The 24,792-nt window shown below is 42.5% G+C and overlaps 1 protein-coding gene across 3 annotated transcripts in view; it reads right to left on the reverse strand.

Moving 5' to 3' along the window:
- Nucleotides 1-1,564: 1,564 nt before the first annotated feature.
- LOC120066243 (guanine nucleotide-binding protein G(o) subunit alpha) overlaps nt 1,565-24,792 on the reverse strand; it is a 142,355-nt gene continuing 119,127 nt past the window's right edge. Inside the window, exons 5-8 of one of the 3 annotated variants that reach the window (XM_039017478.1) lie at nt 15,915-16,043; nt 12,342-12,471; nt 2,812-2,965; nt 1,565-1,752 (exon numbers count right to left, since the gene is read on the reverse strand). In XM_039017478.1, the coding sequence (XP_038873406.1) occupies nt 1,565-1,752; nt 2,812-2,965; nt 12,342-12,471; nt 15,915-16,043 (601 nt within the window). Of the gene's footprint in view, nt 1,753-2,811; nt 2,966-4,230; nt 7,202-7,759; nt 7,914-12,341; nt 12,472-15,914; nt 16,044-24,792 lie in introns of those variants that run through there. The other 2 variants (XM_039017477.1, XM_039017476.1) reach the window with 2 other exon arrangements.

Raw genomic sequence — 24,792 nt, forward strand, 5'->3', positions numbered from 1 at the left:
TTCGTTGTTTGCATCAAGTTTGAATTCCAGGTGAGGTATAGTTTTTTCCCTTTGAAATGTAGAATTACATGTATTGTGATAGTGTGTTGCGAAGGGTGCAGCCAAAACCTTGTAAATTACAAATATATTTAATGAGAAGCTTCTTGGCTTCGCCACTTCTTAGAATGGTGCATGTTTAATAACGTTTAGGTCAAAGCTGAATCAATGTCTCGCAATTCGTCGCCAGACCCACTGGCTCCAGGTCATCTATAAATCTTTGCTAGGTAAAGCTCTGCCTTATTTCAGCTCACTGGTCACCATGACAACACCCACCCGTAGCACGTGCTCCAGCAGGTATATCTCACTGGTCATGTCCAAAGCCACACCTCCTTTAGCCGCCTTTCCATCCAGTTCTCTGCTGCCAATGACTGGAACGAATTGCAAAAATCGCTGAAGTTGGAGACTTATATCTCCCCCTCTAACTTTAAGCATCAGCTATATGAGCAGCTTACAGATCGCTCATCCCCATATTGTTTTTATTGACTTTTTTTGCTCTTTTGCACACCAGTATTTCTACTTGCACATCATCATCTGCACATCTATCACTCCAGTGTTAATTTGCTAAATTGTAATTACTTTGCTACTATTGGCCTATTTATTGCCTTACCTCCGTACTCCATTTGCACACACTGTATATAGATTTTTCTATTGTTATTGACTGTACGTTTGTTTATGTGTAACTCTGTGTTGTTGTTTTTGTCGCACTGCTTTGCTTTATCTTGGCCAGGTCGCAGTTATAAATGAGAACTTGTTCTCAACTGGCCTACCTGGTTAAATAAAGGTGCTTTTTTTTTTTTTTTTTTTTTTTTTTTTTAAATGATGAATTAGTGTTCTACATAGGCCTAACATACCATACCAAATAGGTTTAAAATATCCCTCTGGTGGCCAGGGTTAACCTATTTCAAGAAATGCCATTGGTTGGTGGATAAAAAGTGTAATATCTTTGTGGAATTTGTTATACAGAATAATCAGTCAGCTGGTGAGGTTAGGATGGGGCTAAAATGTGCCAGGTTATTTGATGAGACGATACTAATCAACGATATTAATTGGCTGATGCACATTTTGAGACGGGAGAAACAGTTTAAAGGTAAACTGTTTCTAATGTTTGCAAGTATGGCCCTTATATACAGTACCAGTCAAAAGTTTGGACACACCTACTCATTCAAGGGTTTTTCTTTATTTGTACTAGTTGAGAGAAGGCCAAGAGTGTGCAAAGCTGTCATCAAGGCAAAGGGTGGCTACTTTGAAGAATCTAAAACATATTTTGATTTGTTTAACACTTTTTTGGTTTATACATGATTCCATATGTGTTATTTCATAGTTTGATGTCTTCACTATTATTCTACAATGTAGAAAATAGTAAAAATAAAGAAAAACCCTTGAATGAGTAGGTGTGTCCAAACTTTTGACTGGTACTGTATATATATTTATATATACGTATGCCTATTTCAAAATTTCATTATTTACCAAGTTGCATTTTCAATTAGAATAATTTCCAGAGGTGAGGCGAGGGGGCGGTCAGGGCTCAGTACAAACCACAGCCTCGCAGGTTGTTGGCGATGATGATGTCAGTGACAGCGTCAAACACCACCTGGATGTTCCCTGTATCCGTGGCACACGTCAGGTGACAGTAGATCTCCTTATTAGGCGAGCGGTTCTTGCTCTCAAATTGTGCTTGAATGTAGGCAGCTGCATCATCATAGGTGTTAGAACCTGTAATGGAGGTAATGGATAGAGTAAAAGAGAGGAAAGGAAGAGGGAGAAAGGAGGAAAGACAGAACAGAGAGAAAGGTAACAGTGAAAGAGTAAGAACTAAGCTGAAGAGAGCCTAGGGCCTGAATTCATTCCATTCAATATGTTTTTACATTCTGCTACATAAATATATTAACATAACAAACATAACTATGCAGATGTTGGATATTAGTTTGAGCCAGTTTGCTACAGAAGGATCCTGCAGCAACAGGAAATGTGAATTATGTGGATTATAATTAATGGACATAATTAATGGACGTCCAAGTCTGAAATTTCAAACTTCAGAAGCCTTTTTAAACCTCAACTACACTACAAGTATTTTTATTTCCTGCAACAGGGCGATCAAATTAAGATCTTACATCTGTAGTTAGCTCTATTGCAAAAATCACAATACTCTATTGAGAGAACCCATGTGACTTTAGTTACCATGAGAATACAACAGTCCCATTGGCTTAGCTTTGTGTCAGATGTAGAGGCTGCAGAATAACGTTCACTTCTACAGTGTTTATTTATTTATTATTTATTGCACTGCATTTCCCAGTCGTCACTGGCCGTCATTGTAAATAAGAATCTGTTCCTTAAATTGAGTCGTCTGGATAAATAAAGGCCAAATAAAATATATAAAAGTGTCCCCTGCAGCTCTCTAAGCAGGGAAAGGAAAGGGTATGGTGTCTGTCTGTCTGTGCCTGAGCAGACAGGGACGGAGACAGCCCTCACTGACCATCCCTTCTCCATGACTGCTCAAGTGTGGCTCTACTTTTATTCTCTCTTAGGCTATGGTTGACCATCTCACCTTGTCAGACAGGGGAGAGAGGGGGGGCACGGGGGGGTTAGAGAAACTATATATTTGTATTCCCCTCTGTTGAATATACCACAATGTCAACTCCTTTTAAGATCACATAGTCAAGACCTAGGTGGATTTTTGCAGACTCAACTGCAGGGTTTCATCTAGCAGATACGATTTGGCAATTCTTACATTTACAAAAGGTACAAAAGTGTCCATTAAGTTACAAATCTTACCGGTATACTCAGGGAAACAGATACTCAAGGCAGATTTCTTGATCTTTTCGGCAAACAGATCTTTCTTGTTGAGGAAGAGAATGATGGAAGTGTCAATGAAGAATTTGTTGTTACAGATGGAATCGAACAGCATAAGAGACTCGTGCATGCGATTCTGCAGTGGAGAGAAAAGGAGGAAGAGAGAAAGAAGGACAGAAGCAGAGGGAGGAAGAGAGGTAGGGAGGGAGAGAGAAACAGATCATGAGGAAAGGTTAGCATCAGAGCAATAAAAACCAAGCTGGAATAGTTGAACCAAGCTTCATGACTTGAAGACAGTAGAGAGAGAGCCTCCCAAAACACTCGGACAGGACAGACTGCTAAGTAGGAGAAGAAAGGGTTTCTAATGAAACTTTGTTGAACCAATCCGAACAATTGAGCTCTGCGATAAAGAACATTGAATGGCTAGAATCAGACATAATGAGATGCTTCTAGGAGACAGCTAGCAGCTGCTGTGCTCAGTGTCTGTGTGTCTGACAATGACTCAGGTGATAAACAGGGGGCAGGGGAGAGAGAGAGACAGGACCAGACCAATCATCCCTTCACAGTTCTCATCAACATGCATACAGAGAGAGATAGAGAAAGAGGATGGAGAGACATAGTGAAATATTGTGTGTCTGTAAGAGTGTGTGTTGTGGTACTGAGAGAGGTGTTGTGTGTTAGTGTAAAGTGTGTGTGAGTGTGCTGTGCAACGGGCAGTAGTTTGTCTCTCATAGTCCCCTGGGCTCTGTACTGCAGGCGGTGACACGCTCATAATTAGTTCAGTAGCATCCCATTGGGCAAGGGAGGACAGAGAGAGAGAGAGAGAGAGAGAGAGAGAGAGAGAGAGAGAGAGAGAGAGAGAGAGAGAGAGAGAGAGAGAGAGAGAGAGAGAGAGAGAGAGAGAGAGAGAGAGAGAGAGAGAGAGAGAGAGAGAGAGAGAGAGAGAGAGAGAGAGAGAGAGAGAGAGAGAGAGAGAGAGAGAGAGAGAGAGAGAGAGAGAGAGAGAGAGAGAGAGAGAGAGAGAGAGAGAGAGAGAGAGAGAGAGAGAGAGAGAGAGAGAGAGAGAGAGAGAGAGAGAGAGAGAGCGGGAGGGAGGGAGGGAGGGAGGGAGAGAGAGAGAGAGAGAGAGAGAGAGAGAGAGAGAGAGAGAGAGAGAGAGAGAGAGAGAGAGAGAGAGAGAGAGAGAGAGCAAAACACTCACTGCACAGCGCATACACAAACTTGATCATCATCCAACTTGAATCAAGCCCATGACCTCTATTTAAATAATTCCCTTTTCCAGGGTAAACATGACGCCGAGAGAGTGCCATGAGTCATAAAGAAGCAGGCACTTGGCCTGGGAGAGAGCGACAGAGGGAGAGAGAAAAAAAAGAGAGCGAGGGAGGGTCAGACAGAGTTTCATGAGGTGCTTTATTATTTCCTTGATATAAATACACCCTTCAATAAATAATCATAACAGTGAAAGAGACGAATGAGCAAACAATAATTACATCAGTGAGACACAAACAACACCTACTAGAGAACAGGCACTAAATCATACCATGACGTACTGTACTGTCAGCATCCTAGTGCTGCTTGTGGGTTGGTGGCTTGGTACGGTTTGGACGGACACTGCATTTTCAAATGAACAACAATTTAATTTCCTCATAGGGGTTGTGGTAAGCTCCAGAGAATAGTCTCCAATGTATTCCTCCCATGCTGATGCAGAGGCAGTCTTTGTGTAACACAGGGTGAAATGCATTCAGGGAAAGAATTCTCCTTTTCAAAAGTTATATTGTTGTGCCGATTGTTTTATTATTTATGGCTGCAGTTGAAATATTGGTATGTTTTGCCTGCTGTGATTGGAAGTACCTTGGTGAGTGTGTATGTGTTTTGTATGTGTGTGCGCTTGCCTGGGACTGACACACTGGGTACTGGGAGAGCCTGACAGCTAATCAACTGTATTACAGCTCCTGTACATCACGTGAACCATCTCCACCAAGGCAAAGTGCAGACGTGGTAAACTAATCTCTATTACATCAGAGGACCACACTACTGTGTATTCTCTCTCTCTCTCTCTCTCTCTCTCTGGGCCACATATTGTACCTCCCATCCGTTTCTCTCCAGCAGACACACTTACCAATCTGTCTCTTTACCTTGGCCCTAAAACTCCATCAGCCTCACTGCTGTGCACATAAACTCTATTACCCAGCGTTCTCTCTGCCTGCCATTCCCTGATCTTATTACCCTTCATTCCCTGGACCAAGGACACAGGCTTTATAGGCCATCAGTCAGGTATAAGGCCAAGCTATACGATGAGCAGAGACCATCTGGGTGGGTGCTCTGGGACACACACACATGCCCTGCTAGACTTCTGATGGCTTCCATCTTAGTTTAGCCTCTGGTATAGAAAACTCCAGCTGTGACTCTGCCTGCCGACACTGCAGCAAGGACAAGCTTTTTATTCATCATAAAATGTGGCACACCAACACTGTCTCAACAGATTTGGCACAGAATGAGATTTCTTCTGCCCATGAGAACTCAGAGACCATGTCCTGTTGGGGAGCCGGCACAGCCTTTGCTTCCTGCTGCGCACCTTCCGAAGCAACACAGTAACTTACTGCAATGGTGTTGTAGTGTACTGCAGTACAGTCAACAAATCTTTCACAGAGCCCAGAGAATCAACGCAGTGGCTGTCAGAGTCACCTGACACACAAGAGGCTGCACCTGCCAGCTAAGGCAGGCGTGGTGCTGAGAATGATCGTCATGGAAACATCTGCCCTACCCCCACTCACCCAGCACCTGCATGGGTGTGACAAATTAGTGATTTCGAAGAGAGCTTCTACAGCCATGACAAGAGCACAGCTAAAAGAGGAGGACGGAATCAAACCTCAGGGAGCAGGGTTTTATTTGGCAAGAAACCAACAGGTTTTCCCCCTTCTTGGAGTGGTTTGGCATTATCTGGCAAACGACAGGGAGGGTGTTGTGACATTTGGTGTCCTCCCTGAGGTTCTGTGTAATGAGGAATGGAACAGCTGTTTCCTGGATAACCTCATCCTACACACGCTCTCTCTTACAGTATACTACAAACAGATACTAACTTATTTGACCTCACACACACACATTAAATACCTACTGCTTATCCTATTGACGCTCCCATTAAGAATATAGCATTGGCACCGGTAAGGCAAATTAGGCCAGGCCAATCACCATCAATGTAAGTCAAACAACTCCCAGTGCTTGATTGAGACTGCTGAGGCACCTAAACCTCAACAAGAAAATCTGAACTAAATATGACGGGTGAATATTTCTACAGCTCTAACTCAACAGGCAGTGACTTTTATGAAGATTACCACTGCTACCAATTTCCATTATAAATGGGCTACAATTAGTTACGCAAATACACTGTACGGTTTGGGTAAATGTACCCTTCAGTGAGACCACTGCAGTGTAAAGAGCTCAAAACATCTTTGGCTGTACTTTCAAATCTTACACATTTCACACCGAATCATTGAATCGTACAAATATTAGACAATAGCCAAAAAAAGCCATCCAATACAAAAATCTTAGAACCCACATGACATATAAGCGGAACAACAAATAATATTTAAACCCCAAAAAATCCTGAAATTCACATTATTTACACGGTAACATCTTCCACTAGCCACAAACACATCTCCAACTCTTCAACTCCAATTCCCACTTCAAAGTGTTTCACAAAACTGTCCAGGCACAAATTCCTCTCATATCAGATGACTACTACTCAATAAGCAAAAGAGATACTTTGTTGGTAAAGATGAGCAGTTATCCGTGTAAACTGTATATTATTGTTTATGGTGGTGACCCAATTCCAGTTAGGCAATCATTACTGTTGTGTAACATTGTGTAAGTGTTTTAGTAAAACAATGCAGCATATTGCCAAACATACAGAAATAATCTACCACTAAAATGACTTTTGTATCAAATTGTCAAAATGTATATTCTTTATCAAACTAAACTAATTGTTCCATTCAAGAGTCCTCTCTTTTTCCTGTCTTCACCTCTCCTTGTGATGTGCAACGCCGGAGGCCTAAAATACAGCTATCTCTCTTTCTACAACTGAATTAAAATGTTTTATTATATAAATAAATCTAAAACCATAAAAGACTGAGGGAAAAGTGGAGGAAAAGGGTCTATCCAGGGACACACTGGGCCTATCCTCTGGGTTAATACAGGCCACAACCACGCAGGTTGTTGGCGATGATGACATCGGTGACAGCGTCAAACACAAACTGGATGTTGTTGGTGTCGGTGGCACAGGTGATGTGGGCATACACTTCCTTTTGGAGGGACTTGTTCCTGCTCTCGTACTGAGACTGTATGTGGCCCACCGCCTCCATGAAGGTGTCCGTGCCTGCAGAAAGGTGTGAAAAAGCAGGAGAAAAAGGAAATGGAGAAAATATATGGCCCAAGACAGGATGTGGAAAGGAAGTCGGTTAATAAAAGAAAGAAGAAGTAGAAAGATGAAAATAAAAGGGGAAGATAAGCAGACAAAAAAAGAAAAAGATATAAGGACAAGAACAGACACAAAACAATGTTTTTTTCAAATATTACACACCCAATGTAAAACCTAGTGCTTGTCTAAGTGACTTGATTATCCTGTAACTGCGTAGGGAGGCCTTGGTTTACACAGCGAGTACAGCAGGCTAGCCAGACTCCTTGGCTGCTCTGCACTATAAGCCCTAAGATGATAACATGGAGTCATGCCAGGTAAGGGATGAGTAAATGAGAAGAGAATAATAAGACAGAATCCTCTTCTCCAGTTCTGATTCCGAAAGCTGATCATCCCTCTTCAAGCCTTTCTACACATTATCCCTCATTACCACACTATCCCTTCTTCTAGTTGTCCTTCCTGCTGCTACTCCATCCCTCTGTTCTCCTAGCCCAATAGCCTCCACTCTTCATCAATTACCTGTGTACTCCGGGAAGCAGATACTAAGGGGAGATTTCTTAATTTTCTGCTCGAATATGTCCTTCTTGTTGAGAAATAGAATGATGGAGGTGTCTGTGAACCATTTGTTGTTACAGATGCTGTCGAACAGCTTCATAGACTCATGCATGCGGTTCTGTGGGTAGAGAAAACAACGTCAGTCAGTCTGCTGTGTGGCTCTCTTTCTAACTACGTCACACGCACACAAAATAAGAGAAACAAGTGAAGAAAGGAAACTACAAAGCAGAACAGAAACTAAACTTTAAATGCCCCTTACAGGAGTTAAAGCGTTAACTGTATATGAGCCACTTCCCCCGAGATCCAAGAACATTCTAAAATAAAGTGTCTACAGTATTTCATTATCATGGTCCTATTTGCCACAGTGTCATGGTAATATGTTAAGTATGACAAGTATGCAGCATCCTGGGAGGGTAGCCTTGTTCATGCACAATGTTATTAGGTACGTAGCCTTGGTCTAGGACAAACCCCGTGTGCTTCTCTCTAGAACAGGGATGAGAGGGCATGCAAATACATTTCTAGACAATTGATACGTAATTTCACCAGGGTGTTTGTAGAGTTGGAAGCAGACACTCTCTCTGGTGTGAGTGAATTGTTGCCTTGTTCTCAATAACAGTGGAAAAGACAAAGAACAAAGTCACGACTGCTCCTTTACAGCCAATCACATTCCACTTAGAGCAGCAGAGAGGGCTCGCACAACCCAATCAGATTAAATAGAGCAGAGGAAAAAGCCAATCATAATCTGTTGATAGAACAAGATGAGTCACAGAGACTGTTCTTGTAGTGTTAGTAATTCTTAGAAAATGTAAGAGGGAGAAAGAGAAGAGATAGGAAAACTAATGACCATAGTTTAGCATTTATCTCATCAGTTGATTGAGCCTCTGACAAGTAACTCTGAGAACAAGGCAACACATACTACAGTACAGACAGTGTCATATCATCCTCACAGTGCAAGTCACAGGCACTCACAGGTAAATACACACAGATACATAGAGTACATACATACTATATACACACAGAATCACATCACAGCCAGAAGGAGTGCTGCTTTTAACTCTTTCCAGATGATTTTGGACTCTTTGTCCTTGTTTAAGGTTTCATACCTGTACACATGTTTGGTGGGAGGGCCCTCTGTGGAACCAGGTGGGTTTTTAGCATTTGGCGATTGGTTAGAGAGGACAGCCGGTGGCGAGAGATGACAGGAGAGGAGCTGAGACGAGAAGACGTTGAAGGAGAGACGAGAGCTGCTGGGGGGGCTCAGTGGAGCAGAAATGGACATGCACAAGGGCCCAACTCATCTCCCCCCTCTTAAACACACACACGTGCACGCTCGCACAAGCAGAAACGCACCCACAGTCATGTGCCAGCACGCACACACACACTCCCCCCAACGATGAAAGGAGAAAACTGTAGAGCAGGCAGGAAGGACCGAAACCAAACCTTGCAGTTACATTTATTGAACAGGATTGCTGTAGAAACATATTTTTGATGCCCTGCTGTGCACGTCTTTGAGTGGGTGCCAGTACTTGCATGAAGGGGAAAAACAGGGAAAGGAAGCCAGATAGAGGGAGCAAGAAATTAATGCAAATGTGTGTGTGTGTGTGTGTGTGTGTGTGTGTGTGTGTGTGTGTGTGTGTGTGTGTGTGTGTGTGTGTGTACGTGCTGATACACACATGCGGGCATGTGTATAGGAGTCCAGGAGTAAACAAACATGACTTTGATTTAGGAGCCCGTCAACCTGTTAGAAGCATAGTTCAACAGAGCCATTGTTCCTTCCTTGTTTGGTTTATCATGTCTGTTAAATCAGTCTGTACTGAATTAAGGGAATTGCCTTCTATTCTAAAACATTTTGTTGTATTTTCAAATAGGATTATCCTGAAATATTACATAGAAATTATATAGAAATATTTCTAAAATAAACCCACCTGCTTTTGGAAATGGCAGTAGAATAAATGTGATGAGGCTTTTAAACAGGCCTGGGAGAGATTATACTGGATGTTAGAGTTGTATATCGCACATATAGGCCCCCGAAAACACTGTTCACGCACTGCCATTGGCCATGGGGGTGCTCAGGGATGCTCACTAACTAAGCAACTGTATGGAAATCAACTCATTTGCCTGGGCATTAACACCAGCTGATACAACCAGAGGTTATGGTAGAGAACTGGTTGGAACCAGATGGAAAGCGTGACTGCTGTGTATGCATAGAGAGAAATACAGTAACTATGTGGTCTAATCTAATGCTGTGTTATGTAAAGCTCCTCACATATTTTTGCTTAACAAAAAACGAATCCAAAATGAATCTACACTTGCATGTAAACGGTCATATCAATGTAAGTCACTGTACATCAGCAATGTGTTTCAGAGCAGAGATAAACCTGAGGATCCATAGATAAAAGGCCTGGTAATGGTAATTGTGAACCCTTAATTTCAACATGAGTAGCAGGAAACTGGTACACTGGCGTACCACACCTCCCCGCAGCCCTAGCTATGCCCTTTTAGTGTAAGAGCTGTTTGAAAAGATTGACTGAAATTTCAGCCTGTGTTAGTGGGATGGAGTTATGACCTGCCTGTTGACATCACCAGGCAGTAAATTAGTAGACCAATAAGAAAGAGAGTTCCAAACCTCTCTGCCAATAATAGCTAGTTTTCAGTTTCCCCCTTCCCACTCAGACCAGTCCCAGACAGTTCTAGCTAAATGTGTAGAATAGCAAGAAGTTAGCCGTTTTCATTGCTCAGACCTCGCTAAACGGCGTTACACCCCTGGATGTGTACTGTACATACAGCGCCTTGCAAAAGTATTCATCCCCCTTGGCGTTTTCCTATGTTGTTGCATTACAACCTGTAATTTAAATGGATTTTTATTTGGATTTCATGAAATGGACATGCAGAAAGTAGTCCAAATTGGTGAAGTGAAATTTAAAAAAGTTACTTAAAAAAAATAATAATATGAAAAGTGGTGAGTGCATATGTATTCACCCCCTTTGCCATGAAGCCCCTAAATAAGATCTGGTGCAACCAATTACCTTCAGAAGTCACATAATTAGCTAAATAAAGTCCACCTGTGTGCAATCTAAGTGTCAGATGATCTGTCACATGATCTCAGTATATATACACCTGTTCTGAAAGGCCCCAGAGTCTGTAACACCACTAAGCAAGCGACACTATGAAGACCAAGGAGCTCTCCAAACAGGTCAGGGACAAAGTTGTGGAGAAGTACAGATCAAGGTTGGGTTATAAAAAAAGAAAGAAACTTTGAACATCCCACGGAGCAACATTAAATCTATTATTAAAAAATTGAAAGAATGTGGCACCACAACAAACCTGCCAAGAGAGGGCCGCCCACCAAAACTCACGGACTAGGCAAGGAGGGCATTAATCAGAGAGGCAACAAAGAGACCAAAGATAACCCTGAAGGAGCTGCAAAGCTCCACAGCGGAGATTGAAGTATCTGTCCATAGGACCACTTTAAGCTGCACACTCCACAGAGCTGGGCTTTACGGAAGAGTGGCCAGAAAAAAAGCCATTGCTTGAAGAAAAAAATAAGCAAACAAGTTTGGTGTTCGCCAGGAGGCGTGTGGGTGACTCCCCAAACATATGGAAGAAGGAACTCTGGTCAGATGAGACTAAAATGGAGTTTTATGGCAATCAAGGAAAATGCTATGTCTGGTGCAAACCCAACACCTCATCACCCAGAGAACACCATCCCACAGTGAAGCATGGTGGTGGCAGCAACATGCTGTGGGGATGTTTTTCATCGGCAGGGACTGGGAAACTGGTCAAAATTGAAGGAATGATGGATGGCGCTAAATACAGGGAAATTCTTGAGGGAAACCTGTTTCAGTCTTTCAGAGATTTGAGACTGGAACGGAGGTTCACCTTCCAGCAGGACAATGACCCTAAGCATACTGCTAAAGCAACACTTGAGTGGTTTAAGGGAAAACATTTAAATGTCTTGGAATGGCCTAGTCAAAGCCCAGACCTCAATCCAATTGAGAATCTGTGGTATGACTTAAAGATTGCTGTACACCAGCGGAACCCATCCTACTTGAAGGAGCTGGAGCAGTTTTGCCTTGAAGAATGGGCAAAAATCCCAGTGGCTAGATGTGCCGAGCTTATAGAGACATGCCCCAAGAGACTTGCAGGTGTAATTGCTGCAAAAGGTGTATCTACAAAGTATTGACTTTGGAGTGAATAGTTATCCATAAATGTAATGTTTTGTTGTCTTATTTGTTGTTTGTTTCACTAGAAAAAATATTTTGCATCTTCAAAGTGGTAGGCATGTTGTGTAAATCAAATGATACAAACCTATAAAAAGACATTTTAATTCCAGGTTGTAAGAAAACAAAATAGGAAAAATGCCAAGGGGGTGAATACTTTCGCAAGGCACTGTAGCCCCGGTGTAGGAAACTGTTGTTCATTAATGTTGATGTATTCAACAAAGGAAACATACATGACTCAAATTAAAAGGAATTTACTGTGTTGCATTGTAGAGTGTTTTATGGAGATATAGACACAATTAATTAAGTGTGTGTGTGTGACTCACCGTGGTTTCGTCTTCATGCAGCACCTGGTCGTACCCACTCAGTGCCACACAGAAGATAATGGCTGTCACGTCCTCAAAGCAGTGGATCCATTTCTTCCTCTCCGACCTCTGACCTCCCACATCAAACAGCCTATGGAACACACACCATCCATTACAGGTGCACAGAAAAACCAAAAGCAACCACTCAGAGGATCACATACTGTAGTATAAAGTATACAGTGTCAGTACAATATCTACCACATAAAGTCAGTCTGACATAGCAAAAACACATTGGTATGGCATATCTCTACGGTATTCATTTTGAAATTGCTTATAGTTTTTGAGTAACATAGCTACTGTAATTTTCCCATTGAGGTAACTCATGCACAGATTTCCAACCCCTCCCTACATCTGAAGAACAATGGATTTCAAAGGGTTTGCTGCCACAGGCCAGCAAACAGAAGGCTGTAGAGGTCTCTGTGCTGTAGATACAGCATTTCAGGTCAGGGGCAGGGCACACCCACAACTGCTGGGGTTACTGGAACAGGTCTGGGAAAGGACAACAGTCCAGTACCACTAGACTAGAACATTCTTCAGTACCGGAACACTACATTAGCTCTCGCAAAAAGCCTGTCAGAGAGCAAGTTTTAGGATCAGAAATGAATGGAACATCACAGCCTGACAGTCCTGCAGCTTCTCTATGCACACCACTGTTTATTACATATTATATTAAAGGCCCAGTGCAGTCAAAAACGTGATTTTCCTGTGTTTTCTATATATTTCCACACTGAGGTTGGAATAATACTGTGAAATTGTGAAAAGTATGATAATGCCTTTTTAGTGTAAGAGCTGTTTGAAAAGACGGCCTGAAATTTCAGCCTGTTTTGGCATGATAGATATTTTGTCCTGCCTGTTGACATCACCACGCAGTAAATTCAATTAAGTTAATAGACCAATAAGAGAGCTCCAAACCTCTCTGCCAATAACAGCTAGTTTTCAGTTTTCAGTTTAGACCACTCCTAGAAATCCAAGCAAGATTATTGCTTGAGAAATTGAAAACAATCATAGTAAGGTACTTAATTGTTACCCAGAAATGATTTAATATTGAGATAAAAATGGCTGAATTGGACCTTTAACACATTATTTTCATAATGTATTTTTTGTTCTCAATCAGCTGACTGAGTCAGAGAAGGAGATGAACAAAGAGCTGCTTTGTGCTAGCAGGCCTTCAGGCAGACAAGCAGGAAGGCCGCTGTGTGAGTAGCAGAGGAAAAATACAAGCTCTCTGTTTTGTGATAGAAAAACAACTGATAACATGACCATGTTGAACGAAGCTAAATGGAAAGGAAAGTGGGATACCTAGTCAGTTGTACAACTGATTTCATTCAACTGAAATGTGTCTTCCGCATTTAACCCAACCCCTCTGAATCAGAGAGGTGCGGGGGGCTGCCTTAATAGACAATCACGTCTTCGGCGCCCGGGAAACAGTGGGTTAACTGCCTTGCTCAGAGGCAGAACAACAGATTTTTACCTTGTCAAAAAACAAGCAGAATTGGGGATTTTTATTGCACTTCCGCTTTTTCAATGTACATCCCACTTTAAAAAAGAATGAGTAATATAATGAATTGGTAGCACTAGATTTTACAGTGCATTAAATACCACAAAATATCCAGGTAATACTTAATGATTTAAACTTAAAATAGTATGTCTTCAGGTTTGGCAGTTCTAGAATAATTAACTAGAGCTTATAATTTAAATGTAGATTCAGTCACAGCTCCTTTTCTCCCAGCGCTCTGTGCTGATCCCAGCGCTCATTCATAAAAAAAAAGAAAAAGTTAATTGCCATGGTACAATAAAGAAAAAAAAACATGAATCTAGGGTACAATCCATGTATGACACATCATAATCACCATTTAACCACACATACTGTAGCTACAGAAGAATACAATACCCTTTACACAACCAGGTCTCAGAGGATTTCGTATCATTCTGTATGTAAATCCAGGACACTCCATTTAGTATGATATGTTATGTTTCGTATGGTATGTATTAATTTGGGGATGTCCATCACCCATTTCGTATATGATATTGCGAATTACAATTCATATTATTTGTTCCGAATTTGCAAAATATGTTCCGAATTTGCTAAATGTACAATATGTTATGAATTTGCAAAACGTATGATATGTTATGAATTCTAGCTAGGTGGCTAATGTTTGCAAGCTGGCTAACATTAGCTAGGCTAGGGGTTAGGAGTTAGGTTTAAGGTTAAGTTTAGGAGTTATGTTAAAGAGGTAAGGTTAGGGTTAAGGGAAGGGTTAGCTAACATGCTAAGTAGTTGCAAAGTAGCTAAAAAGTAGTAAGTAGTTGAAAAGTTGCTGGGTTGGCGCCCCCCCCTTGGGTTGTGCCGTGGCGGAGATCTTTGTGGGCTATACTCGGCCTTGTCTCAGGATGGTAAGTTGGTGGTTGAAGATATCCCTCTAGTGGTGTGGGGGCTGTGCTTTGGGGTTATATCCTGCCTGTTTGGCCCTGTCCGGGGGTATCATCGGATGGGGCCACAGTGTCTCCTGACCCCTCCTGTCTCAGCTTCCAGTATTTATGCTGCAGTAGTTTATGTGTCGGGGGGCTAGGGTCAGTCTGTTATATCTGGAGTATTACTCCTGTCTTATCCGGTGTCCTGTGTGAATTTAAGTATGCTCTCTCTAATTCTCTCTTTCTCTCTTTCTTTCTCTCTCTCGGAGAACCTGAGCCCTAGGACCATGCCTCAGGACTACCTGGCATGATGACTCCTTGCTGTCCCCAGTCCACCTGGCCATGCTGCTGCTCCAGTATCAACTGTTCTGCCTGCGGCTATGGAACCCTGACCTGTTCACCGGATGTGCTACCTGTCCCAGACCTGCTGTTTTCAACTCTCTAGAGACAGCAGGAGCGGTTGAGATACTCTTAATGATCGGCTATGAAAAGCCAACTGACATTTACTCCTGAGGTGCTGACCTGTTGCACCCTCGACAACTCCTGTGATTATTATTATTTGACCATGCTGGTCATTTATGAACATTTGAACATCTTGGCCATGTTCTGTTATTATCTCCACCCGGCACAGCCAGAAGAGGACTGGCCACCCCTCATAGCCTGGTTCCTCTCTAGGTTTCTTCCTAGATTTGGGACCTTTCTAGGGAGTTTTGCCTAGCCACCGTGCTTCTACACCTGCATTGCTTGCTGTTTGGGGTTTTAGGCTGGGTTTCTGTACAGCACTTTGAGATATCAGCTGATGTAAGAAGGGTTATATACTTTTTTTTGATTTGATTTGAAATTTGATTTAATTAGCTTACAAAAGTTTCCCGTGATGAGATTCAAGCTTGCAACTTTTGGGTTGGTAGACATTCTCGTTATACGCCCACCCAACCACCCTACTTTTGTTTTTGACTAAATTTTTGACTTAGTCTATGAGACTAGACGTCTAGTCATGGTTCCATGAAAAGGTCAATGTAAATGCAGGATAACCAGTTGGAATATATATTAAAAAATAATCATTAAGTAGTTAGAGTAGAGAGATATTTGAGGAGGTAGAGGAGCACTGAGCCAGTGTCTTACCTGAAGTGCAGGTTCTTGAAGACGAAGTGAGTTTCTACAATGCCAGTGGTCTTGACTCGGGTTCTGAGGATGTCCTGCTCTGTGGGCTGGTAGTCAGGTGCACCGATCCGGTCTAAACTGTCTAGGTAGCTGAGGAGAGACAGAGGCCAGTTAGGATCAATCCATTGGACTAAACTGTAAGGACTGTAAGGACTCTGTGTAATTCTGGGTCTGTAATTACACACTGGTTTTCATTGCACCACAGAACTAAATTAAATGATTCAAATCATTGATTGGAGAGACAGTAGTCTGGCCTATTACACCGAGGACTAGATAAGGGACTGACAAAAAAGATTATAATGACAACCTAACATTGGAATCTGAAGGGCTGGAACAGTGCACTCCAGTTACGAGGCCAATAATGGACATTTTGGACAGGAAATATCAAAGATGGGTCTATTGCTCAAAATATAGCACAACATCAGCTAGAGCAGCTGGGATTGCTTAGGGCTGGGTGCAAATCTACTGCTCCACATGCAAGAGTGGTGACAATCAATATAAGGGGAAATAGACAAGGATGACAAACCAGGAAAAACAAGCTGTAACTCCCTCCGTGTGGAGAGAGGATCATAAATCACACCCAAGACTAACCAACAGTCAGCACCCAGTAATGTGGTAGAGGATCATCACACCCAAGACTAACCAACAGTCAGCACCCAGTAATGTGGTAGAGGTTCATCACACACAAGACTAACCAACAGTCAGCACCCAGTAATGTGGTAGAGGATCATCACACCCAAGACTAACCAACAGTCAGCACCCAGTAATGTGGTAGAGGTTCATCACACACAAGACTAACCAACAGTCAGCACCCAGTAATGTGGTAGAGGTTCATCACACCCAAGACTAACCAACAGTCAGCACCCAGTAATGTGGTAGAGGTTCATCACACACAAGACTAACCAACAGTCAGCACCCAGTAATGTGGTAGAGGATCATCACACACAAGACTAACCAACAGTCAGCACCCAGTAATGTGGTAGAGGATCATCACACCCAAGACTAACCAACAGTCAGCACCCAGTAATGTGGTAGAGGTTCATCACACACAAGACTAACCAACAGTCAGCACCCAGTAATGTGGTAGAGGATCATCACACACAAGACTAACCAACAGTCAGCACCCAGTAATGTGGTAGAGGTTCATCACACACAAGACTAACCAACAGTCAGCACCCAGTAATGTGGTAGAGGTTCATCACACACAAGACTAACCAACAGTCAGCACCCAGTAATGTGGTAGAGGATCATCACACACAAGACTAACCAACAGTCAGCACCCAGTAATGTGGTAGAGGTTCATCACACACAAGACTAACCAACAGTCAGCACCCAGTAATGTGGTAGAGGTTCATCACACCCAAGACTAACCAACAGTCAGCACCCAGTAATGTGGTAGAGGATCATCACACACAAGACTAACCAACAGTCAGCACCCAGTAATGTGGTAGAGGTTCATCACACCCAAGATTAACCAACAGTCAGCACCCAGTAATGTGGTAGAGGTTCATCACACCCAAGACTAACCAACAGTCAGCACCCAGTAATGTGGTAGAGGTTCATCACACACAAGACTAACCAACAGTCAGCACCCAGTAATGTGGTAGAGGATCATCACACCCAAGACTAACCAACAGTCAGCACCCAGTAATGTGGTAGAGGTTCATCACACCCAAGACTAACCAACAGTCAGCACCCAGTAATGTGGTAGAGGTTCATCACACACAAGACTAACCAACAGTCAGCACCCAGTAATGTGGTAGAGGATCATCACACCCAAGACTAACCAACAGTCAGCACCCAGTAATGTGGTAGAGGTTCATCACACACAAGACTAACCAACAGTCAGCACCCAGTAATGTGGTAGAGGATCATCACACCCAAGACTAACCAACAGTCAGCACCCAGTAATGTGGTAGAGGTTCATCACACCCAAGACTAACCAACAGTCAGCACCCAGTAATGTGGTAGAGGTTCATCACACACAAGACTAACCAACAGTCAGCACCCAGTAATGTGGTAGAGGATCATCACACCCAAGACTAACCAACAGTCAGCACCCAGTAATGTGGTAGAGGTTCATCACACCCAAGACTAACCAACAGTCAGCACCCAGTAATGTGGTAGAGGTTCATCACACACAAGACTAACCAACAGTCAGCACCCAGTAATGTGGTAGAGGTTCATCACACCCAAGACTAACCAACAGTCAGCACCCAGTAATGTGGTAGAGGCTCATCACACACAAGACTAACCAACAGTCAGCACCCAGTAATGTGGTAGAGGTTCATCACACACAAGACTAACCAACAGTCAGCACCCAGTAATGTGGTAGAGGATCATCACACCCAAGACTAACCAACAGTCAGCACCCAGTAATGTGGTAGAGGTTCATCACACCCAAGACTAACCAACAGTCAGCACCCAGTAATGTGGTAGAGGTTCATCACACCCAAGACTAACCAACAGTCAGCACCCAGTAATGTGGTAGAGGTTCATCACACCCAAGACTAACCAACAGTCAGCACCCAGTAATGTGGTAGAGGATCATCACACCCAAGACTAACCAACAGTCAGCACCCAGTAATGTGGTAGAGGTTCATCACACACAAGACTAACCAACAGTCAGCACCCAGTAATGTGGTAGAGGATCATCACACCCAAGACTAACCAACAGTCAGCACCCAGTAATGTGGTAGAGGATCATCACACCCAAGACTAACCAACAGTCAGCACCCAGTAATGTGGTAGAGGTTCATCACACACAAGACTAACCAACAGTCAGCACCCAGTAATGTGGTAGAGGTTCATCACACCCAAGATTAACCAACAGTCAGCACCCAGTAATGTGGTAGAGGATCATCACACCCAAGACTAACCAACAGTCAGCACCCAGTAATGTGGTAGAGGATCATCACACCCAAGACTAACCAACAGTCAGCACCCAGTAATGTGGTAGAGGATCATCACACCCAAGACTAACCAACAGTCAGCACCCAGTAATGTGGTAGAGGTTCATCACACCCAAGACTAACCAACAGTCAGCACCCAGTAATGTGGTAGAGGTTCATCACACACAAGACTAACCAACAGTCAGCACCCAGTAATGTGGTAGAGGATCATCACACCCAAGACTAACCAACAGTCAGCACCCAGTAATGTGGTAGAGGATCATCACACCCAAGACTAACCAACAGTCAGCACCCAGTAATGTGGTAGAGGTTCATCACACCCAAGACTAACCAACAGTCAGCACCCAGTAATGTGGTAGAGGTTCATCACACCCAAGACTAACCAACAGTCAGCACCCAGTAATGTGGTAGAGGATCATCACACCCAAGACTAACCAACAGTCAGCACCCAGTAATGTGGTAGAGGATCATCACACCCAAGACTAACCAACAGTCAGCACCCAGTAATGTGGTAGAGGTTCATCACACACAAGACTAACCAACAGTCAGCACCCAGTAATGTGGTAGAGGATCATCACACCCAAGACTAACCAACAGTCAGCACCCAGTAATGTGGTAGAGGTTCATCACACCCAAGACTAACCAACAGTCAGCACCCAGTAATGTGGTAGAGGTTCATCACACCCAAGACTAACCAACAGTCAGCACCCAGTAATGTGGTAGAGGTTCATCACACACAAGACTAACCAACAGTCAGCACCCAGTAATGTGGTAGAGGTTCATCACACACAAGACTAACCAACAGTCAGCACCCAGTAATGTGGTAGAGGTTCATCACACACAAGACTAACCAACAGTCAGCACCCAGTAATGTGGTAGAGGTTCATCACACACAAGACTAACCAACAGTCAGCACCCAGTAATGTGGTAGAGGTTCATCACACCCAAGACTAACCAACAGTCAGCACCCAGTAATGTGGTAAAGGTTCATCACACCCAAGACTAACCAACAGTCAGCACCCAGTAATGTGGTAGAGGTTCATCACACCCAAGACTAACCAACAGTCAGCACCCAGTAATGTGGTAGAGGTTCATCACACCCAAGACTAACCAACAGTCAGCACCCAGTAATGTGGTAGAGGTTCATCACACACACGACTAACCAACAGTCAGCACCCAGTAATGTGGTAGAGGACACTTGAAGAAAACTACACTTAAACTGGCACACACACACACACACACACACACACACACACACACACACACACACACACACACACACACACACACACACACACACACACACACACACACACACACAAACATCTTCTCTCCCTTCATCTGTGTTTTATGTGTAATGGTGAGTGCTGTGAGACTTCGCTGGGAAGCTGCAATATTTGGCAGCAGTGTGTGAACATTCCACCCTGGCCACTGGCCTGGTGACACGACTCAATGAGGGGGGCACTTCCACTGCACAACACAGCCCTACACCGCATGGTGCCGCAGTACAGTATGTTGCTGAATGCTTTTAAATGTGTGTACACGTGAAATGATTGATACATGACTAACACAAGCCAATGTTCAGTGGTAAATGTGCTGCATCCGTTGCCAAGCTCTCTGTTTGGGTGGCAGGCTGCCCAGCACTAATGCAGCTCATTAACAGTAGTGCCTATGGCTGTGTCCATAGTACTGCTTCCCTGTTCATAATATAAGGAGGGGGGCAGAGAAAAGGACACAGGGAGAAACAAACAAACAAACAAAGAAAGAAAAATAAAGGATGGAGGCAGGCCAGGGAGATAGAGGAAGAACAGTGGGGGAGACCTATGATGCAACTGCTGGAAGTGGAATGAGATGTCACATCTCTACAGAGTGTGTCTAACACTGACATGGCCATTTCAATTCAGATGAAAATACTCCATAGAGCGGATTCACCCTGCCCTGCCATAACAGGCCAGCCCACCTGCACAGAGAGATGAAGTAAACCTCACTGCATCCAGGCGGCGACATCAACACAACAGGGAACACAGTCATTACTGTCAATTAATGTTTGATTCATGCACATCTTATTCATACCACAATATCAGTTTTTACAACATATCAACCAGCCCTAACAAAAAGCACATTTCCCCTCTATAAGTTATTCTTCTAAACCAAAAGAGCATAAACAAGATATAATGAGAATATAGGTTACAGCTTCTCCTTACATTTACTGTTTCAATATTACAAGGTAGCACACTCTCCTCTGCCACCCTCTCGGTCTCTCCCCTCTTTGTCCATCACTGATTTGTTCTCTCTCTCTCCTTTCTACCTTCCATTCCTCCTATCTGTGTTTGCCTCTCTCCCCATTATGATGTATTGTTTATCCTCAAATAAAAACTGCCAATGCAAATTTCAGCTGTCTATATAAGAGGGATTTCCATGAAGGACTGTGAGTGGTAACTTGTCTCATACAATAGTGTCATAGTTTCATAGCCGTCTACTTTGGAACAGAAAGAGCACAGTCCAATGAGGAGTAAGCAGCAGAACGTGTCTAAGTGTGTTTACTCCTCTGCCATGACACAATTAACATTTCTATCTAACTGGATATCAGCGTGGTCTTGAATGAAATACTATTTCTGCCTTATCTTTCAGCCAAACCTCCCTTGAAATATTTACTGGAGTTCATTAAACTAACATCCATATTGTCCACCAATGACTAATACGAGGAATACAATCCCAAGGGATTTGAGGTCTGGTATCTGATGTAATATGTCATGAAAATATAGCAGTTCTGTGGCTCTGAGACCCAGTGGTGCTGTGAGCGTCATACTCTCCCTAGCAATATGAATAGTGATGAGGTTCTATCTATGCTGGGAGGATAAGACTGGGTCATCTGGGGTCTGTTGAAATGGTGTAGAGGTGGGGTGCGTAGGAGAGGGCTCTCTTTTGTATGGGGGACTCATATCTGTCCCTTACTACTGGCTCCATGCCAGTAACTCCCTCCCAAACACACCATCCACCCTTCTCTCTCTCCCCCTTTCCCCTCCTCCTCATTGTCCAGCTTGAGTGCTCTGCATGGCAAAACCTCTCAGCACCATGCCTGCTGTCGACTGCTTCCAATCACTCCACAGGCTGGTGTTGGAGAGGGAGGAGAGAGGGAGGAAAGGAGAGAGGGAGGGGAGCAGGGATGGTTGATTTGGCGGGAAAGAAAGGAGTTGGTGAGATCAAGGGGAGGGAAATAGCAAGGAAAGAGGTGGCGCTAAAGAGAACGATTCACAGAAAAAAGAGAGATCAGAAAGTAGAGGACTGAAAGAAAAGAACAGAGAAAACAGAGTGTCCTGTGGTATACCTAGGGTTGCAAAATTCTGGAAGCTTTCAATAAATTCTCTGGTTTCCCCAAAATTCCAGTTGGAAGATTCTTGGCATAGGCGAAATTGCCACGAGGGATGGGGGGGACATGTCAGAACAGGTTGATTCGTCCCCCCCAAATCATTTCTTTAAAATAAATATGAGTAACTCTTCATATTAGAATTAATGACAATATGAGTGAAATATTATTAATAAATGTTTTGGTTTGAGGCCCCCCAGATAGTATATGAACACGTGATAAGGAATGGTAAAATGTGTAGAATTGCAGGAAATGTGTTTTTACGCTCGACTTTGGGCACAAAAAAAAAGGTCCAACTCCTCCTCTTTCTCAATTTTAAAACAGAAATGGGGTGTGCCTATGGTGGTTAATCGATGTGTCAGCTAGTTCGTTAGCTAAGCTAGCCACTTGTAGCTAGCCAGTAACTCCTCCAGTATGTGTTGATGTCATTTCACCGGATATGTATTTGCTGTGGAGATCAGTAAGAAATGACACTACTGTAGCCAAATATCTTATTCATAAAACATTTTAAAGCATGAAATGACCTGGTATGGTGATGCATTGATCAGTTATACATTTTTAAAGCCTTTATTTTGCGTTTTTGCCCAAAGTCGACCTTTAAAGTAACTGTCCAGTTTTTCCAGATTCCTATGAAATATGACCTATAATGAATTACAATATGAGTGAAATTGTTTTCCTTCTAAAAAATAATGAAGTATGTTATAAAGCAGCTTTTCTGTGTTGGAATGGTGTGGGCATACACCAACAACAGAATGGTGTGGGCATATAACGATCATTAAAAAGATTAATACGAGTAGACCGATCATTAAAAAGATTAATACGAGTAGACCGATCATTAAAAAGATTAATACGAGTAGACCGATCATTAAAAAGATTAATACGAGTAGACCGATCATTAAAAAGATTAATACGAGTAGACCGATCATTAAAAAGATTAATACGAGTAGACCGATCATTAAAAAGATTAATACGAGTAGACCGATCATTAAAAAGATTAATACGAGTAGACCGATCATTAAAAATATTAATGCGAGTAGACCGATCATTAAAAATATTAATACGAGTAGACCGATCATTAAAAATATTAATGCGAGTAGACCGATCATTAAAAATATTAATACGAGTAGACCGACCATTAAAAATATTAATACGAGTAGACCGATCATTAAAAAGATTAATGCGAGTAGACCGATCATTAAAAATATGAATACGAGTAGACGATCATTAAAAAGATTAATACGAGTAGACCGATCATTAAAAAGATTAATACGAGTAGACCGATCATTAAAAAGATTAATGCGAGTAGACCGATCATTAAAAATATTAATACGAGTAGACCGATCATTAAAAAGATTAATACGAGTAGACCGATCATTAAAAAGATTAATGCGAGTAGACGATCATTAAAAAGATTAATGCGAGTAGACCGATCATTAAAAAGATTAATGCGAGTAGACCGATCAATAAAAAGATGAATGCGAGTAGACCGATCAATAAAAAGATGAATGCGAGTAGACCGATCATTAAAAAGATTAATGCGAGTAGACCGATCATTAAAAATATTAATGCGAGTAGACCGATCATTAAAAAGATTAATGCGAGTAGACCGATCATTAAAAAGATTAATGCGAGTAGACCGATCATTAAAAATATTAATGCGAGTAGACCGATCATTAAAAAGATTAATGCGAGTAGACCGATCATTAAAAATATTAATGCGAGTAGACCGATCATTAAAAAGATTAATGCGAGTAGACCGATCATTAAAAATATTAATGCGAGTAGACCGCTGATTGCCCAGCTCATCCTCCTCAGCATTTTTTAAACGCTCTGTTTGAGATTCAAGTTTGAGGTGGGGTTTTTGAAGTGTTTTCCCATTTATATTTTGGCCACAAATACGAGTGTAAGATGAGTCAACATTATTTAGGTATGTGTTAACAAAATTAACTTTTAAAAGTACGATTTTCACTGGACAGTTACTTTAAAACGAACAGTTTCTCTTAGCCTCAAAGCAAAATGTTTAGAGTAGCAGGAAATTCTCAAGGCAAAATTGTCATGGCAAAAAAAAAGAAAAAAGCATAACATAATCTATAAAAACAACACGTTTCTCTCTGCCACATGGAACATTTTGTATAATTGCAGGAAGTCTGTTTCCCCCTCCCCCCAAAAATATTTTCATGTTTTTTGGGGTTGGGGGGCCTTCCACTTGGGGGGCCTTCCACTTATATTGTGCTTTCAAAATAAAAATTGCGCACGCACACACACAATTTCACTCTTGATTCCCGGAACCACACCACAGTTCAGAGTGGCATGGTAGGGCTGTGGCCTAAGCACAGCCAGGGAATGGGGATGAGCCACACATGGTAACAACTTATCTGATGGGCCTCTGGCAAAGTTTGTGGTAAATCACAGCATTGCTTCTGCGATGCTGATGGGTGGTGAGCTCTGTAGCACAAAATGGCTGCCATGTATGATCTAGTTGGGAGCTATGATATATGCTTGTTATCTTTTTTTATTATTCTTTAAATAGCAACATATTATTTCAATTGATGAGAAGAAC

This window comes from Salvelinus namaycush, chromosome 21 (genome assembly GCF_016432855.1).
Source record: "Salvelinus namaycush isolate Seneca chromosome 21, SaNama_1.0, whole genome shotgun sequence".
NCBI lineage: Eukaryota > Metazoa > Chordata > Actinopteri > Salmoniformes > Salmonidae > Salvelinus > Salvelinus namaycush.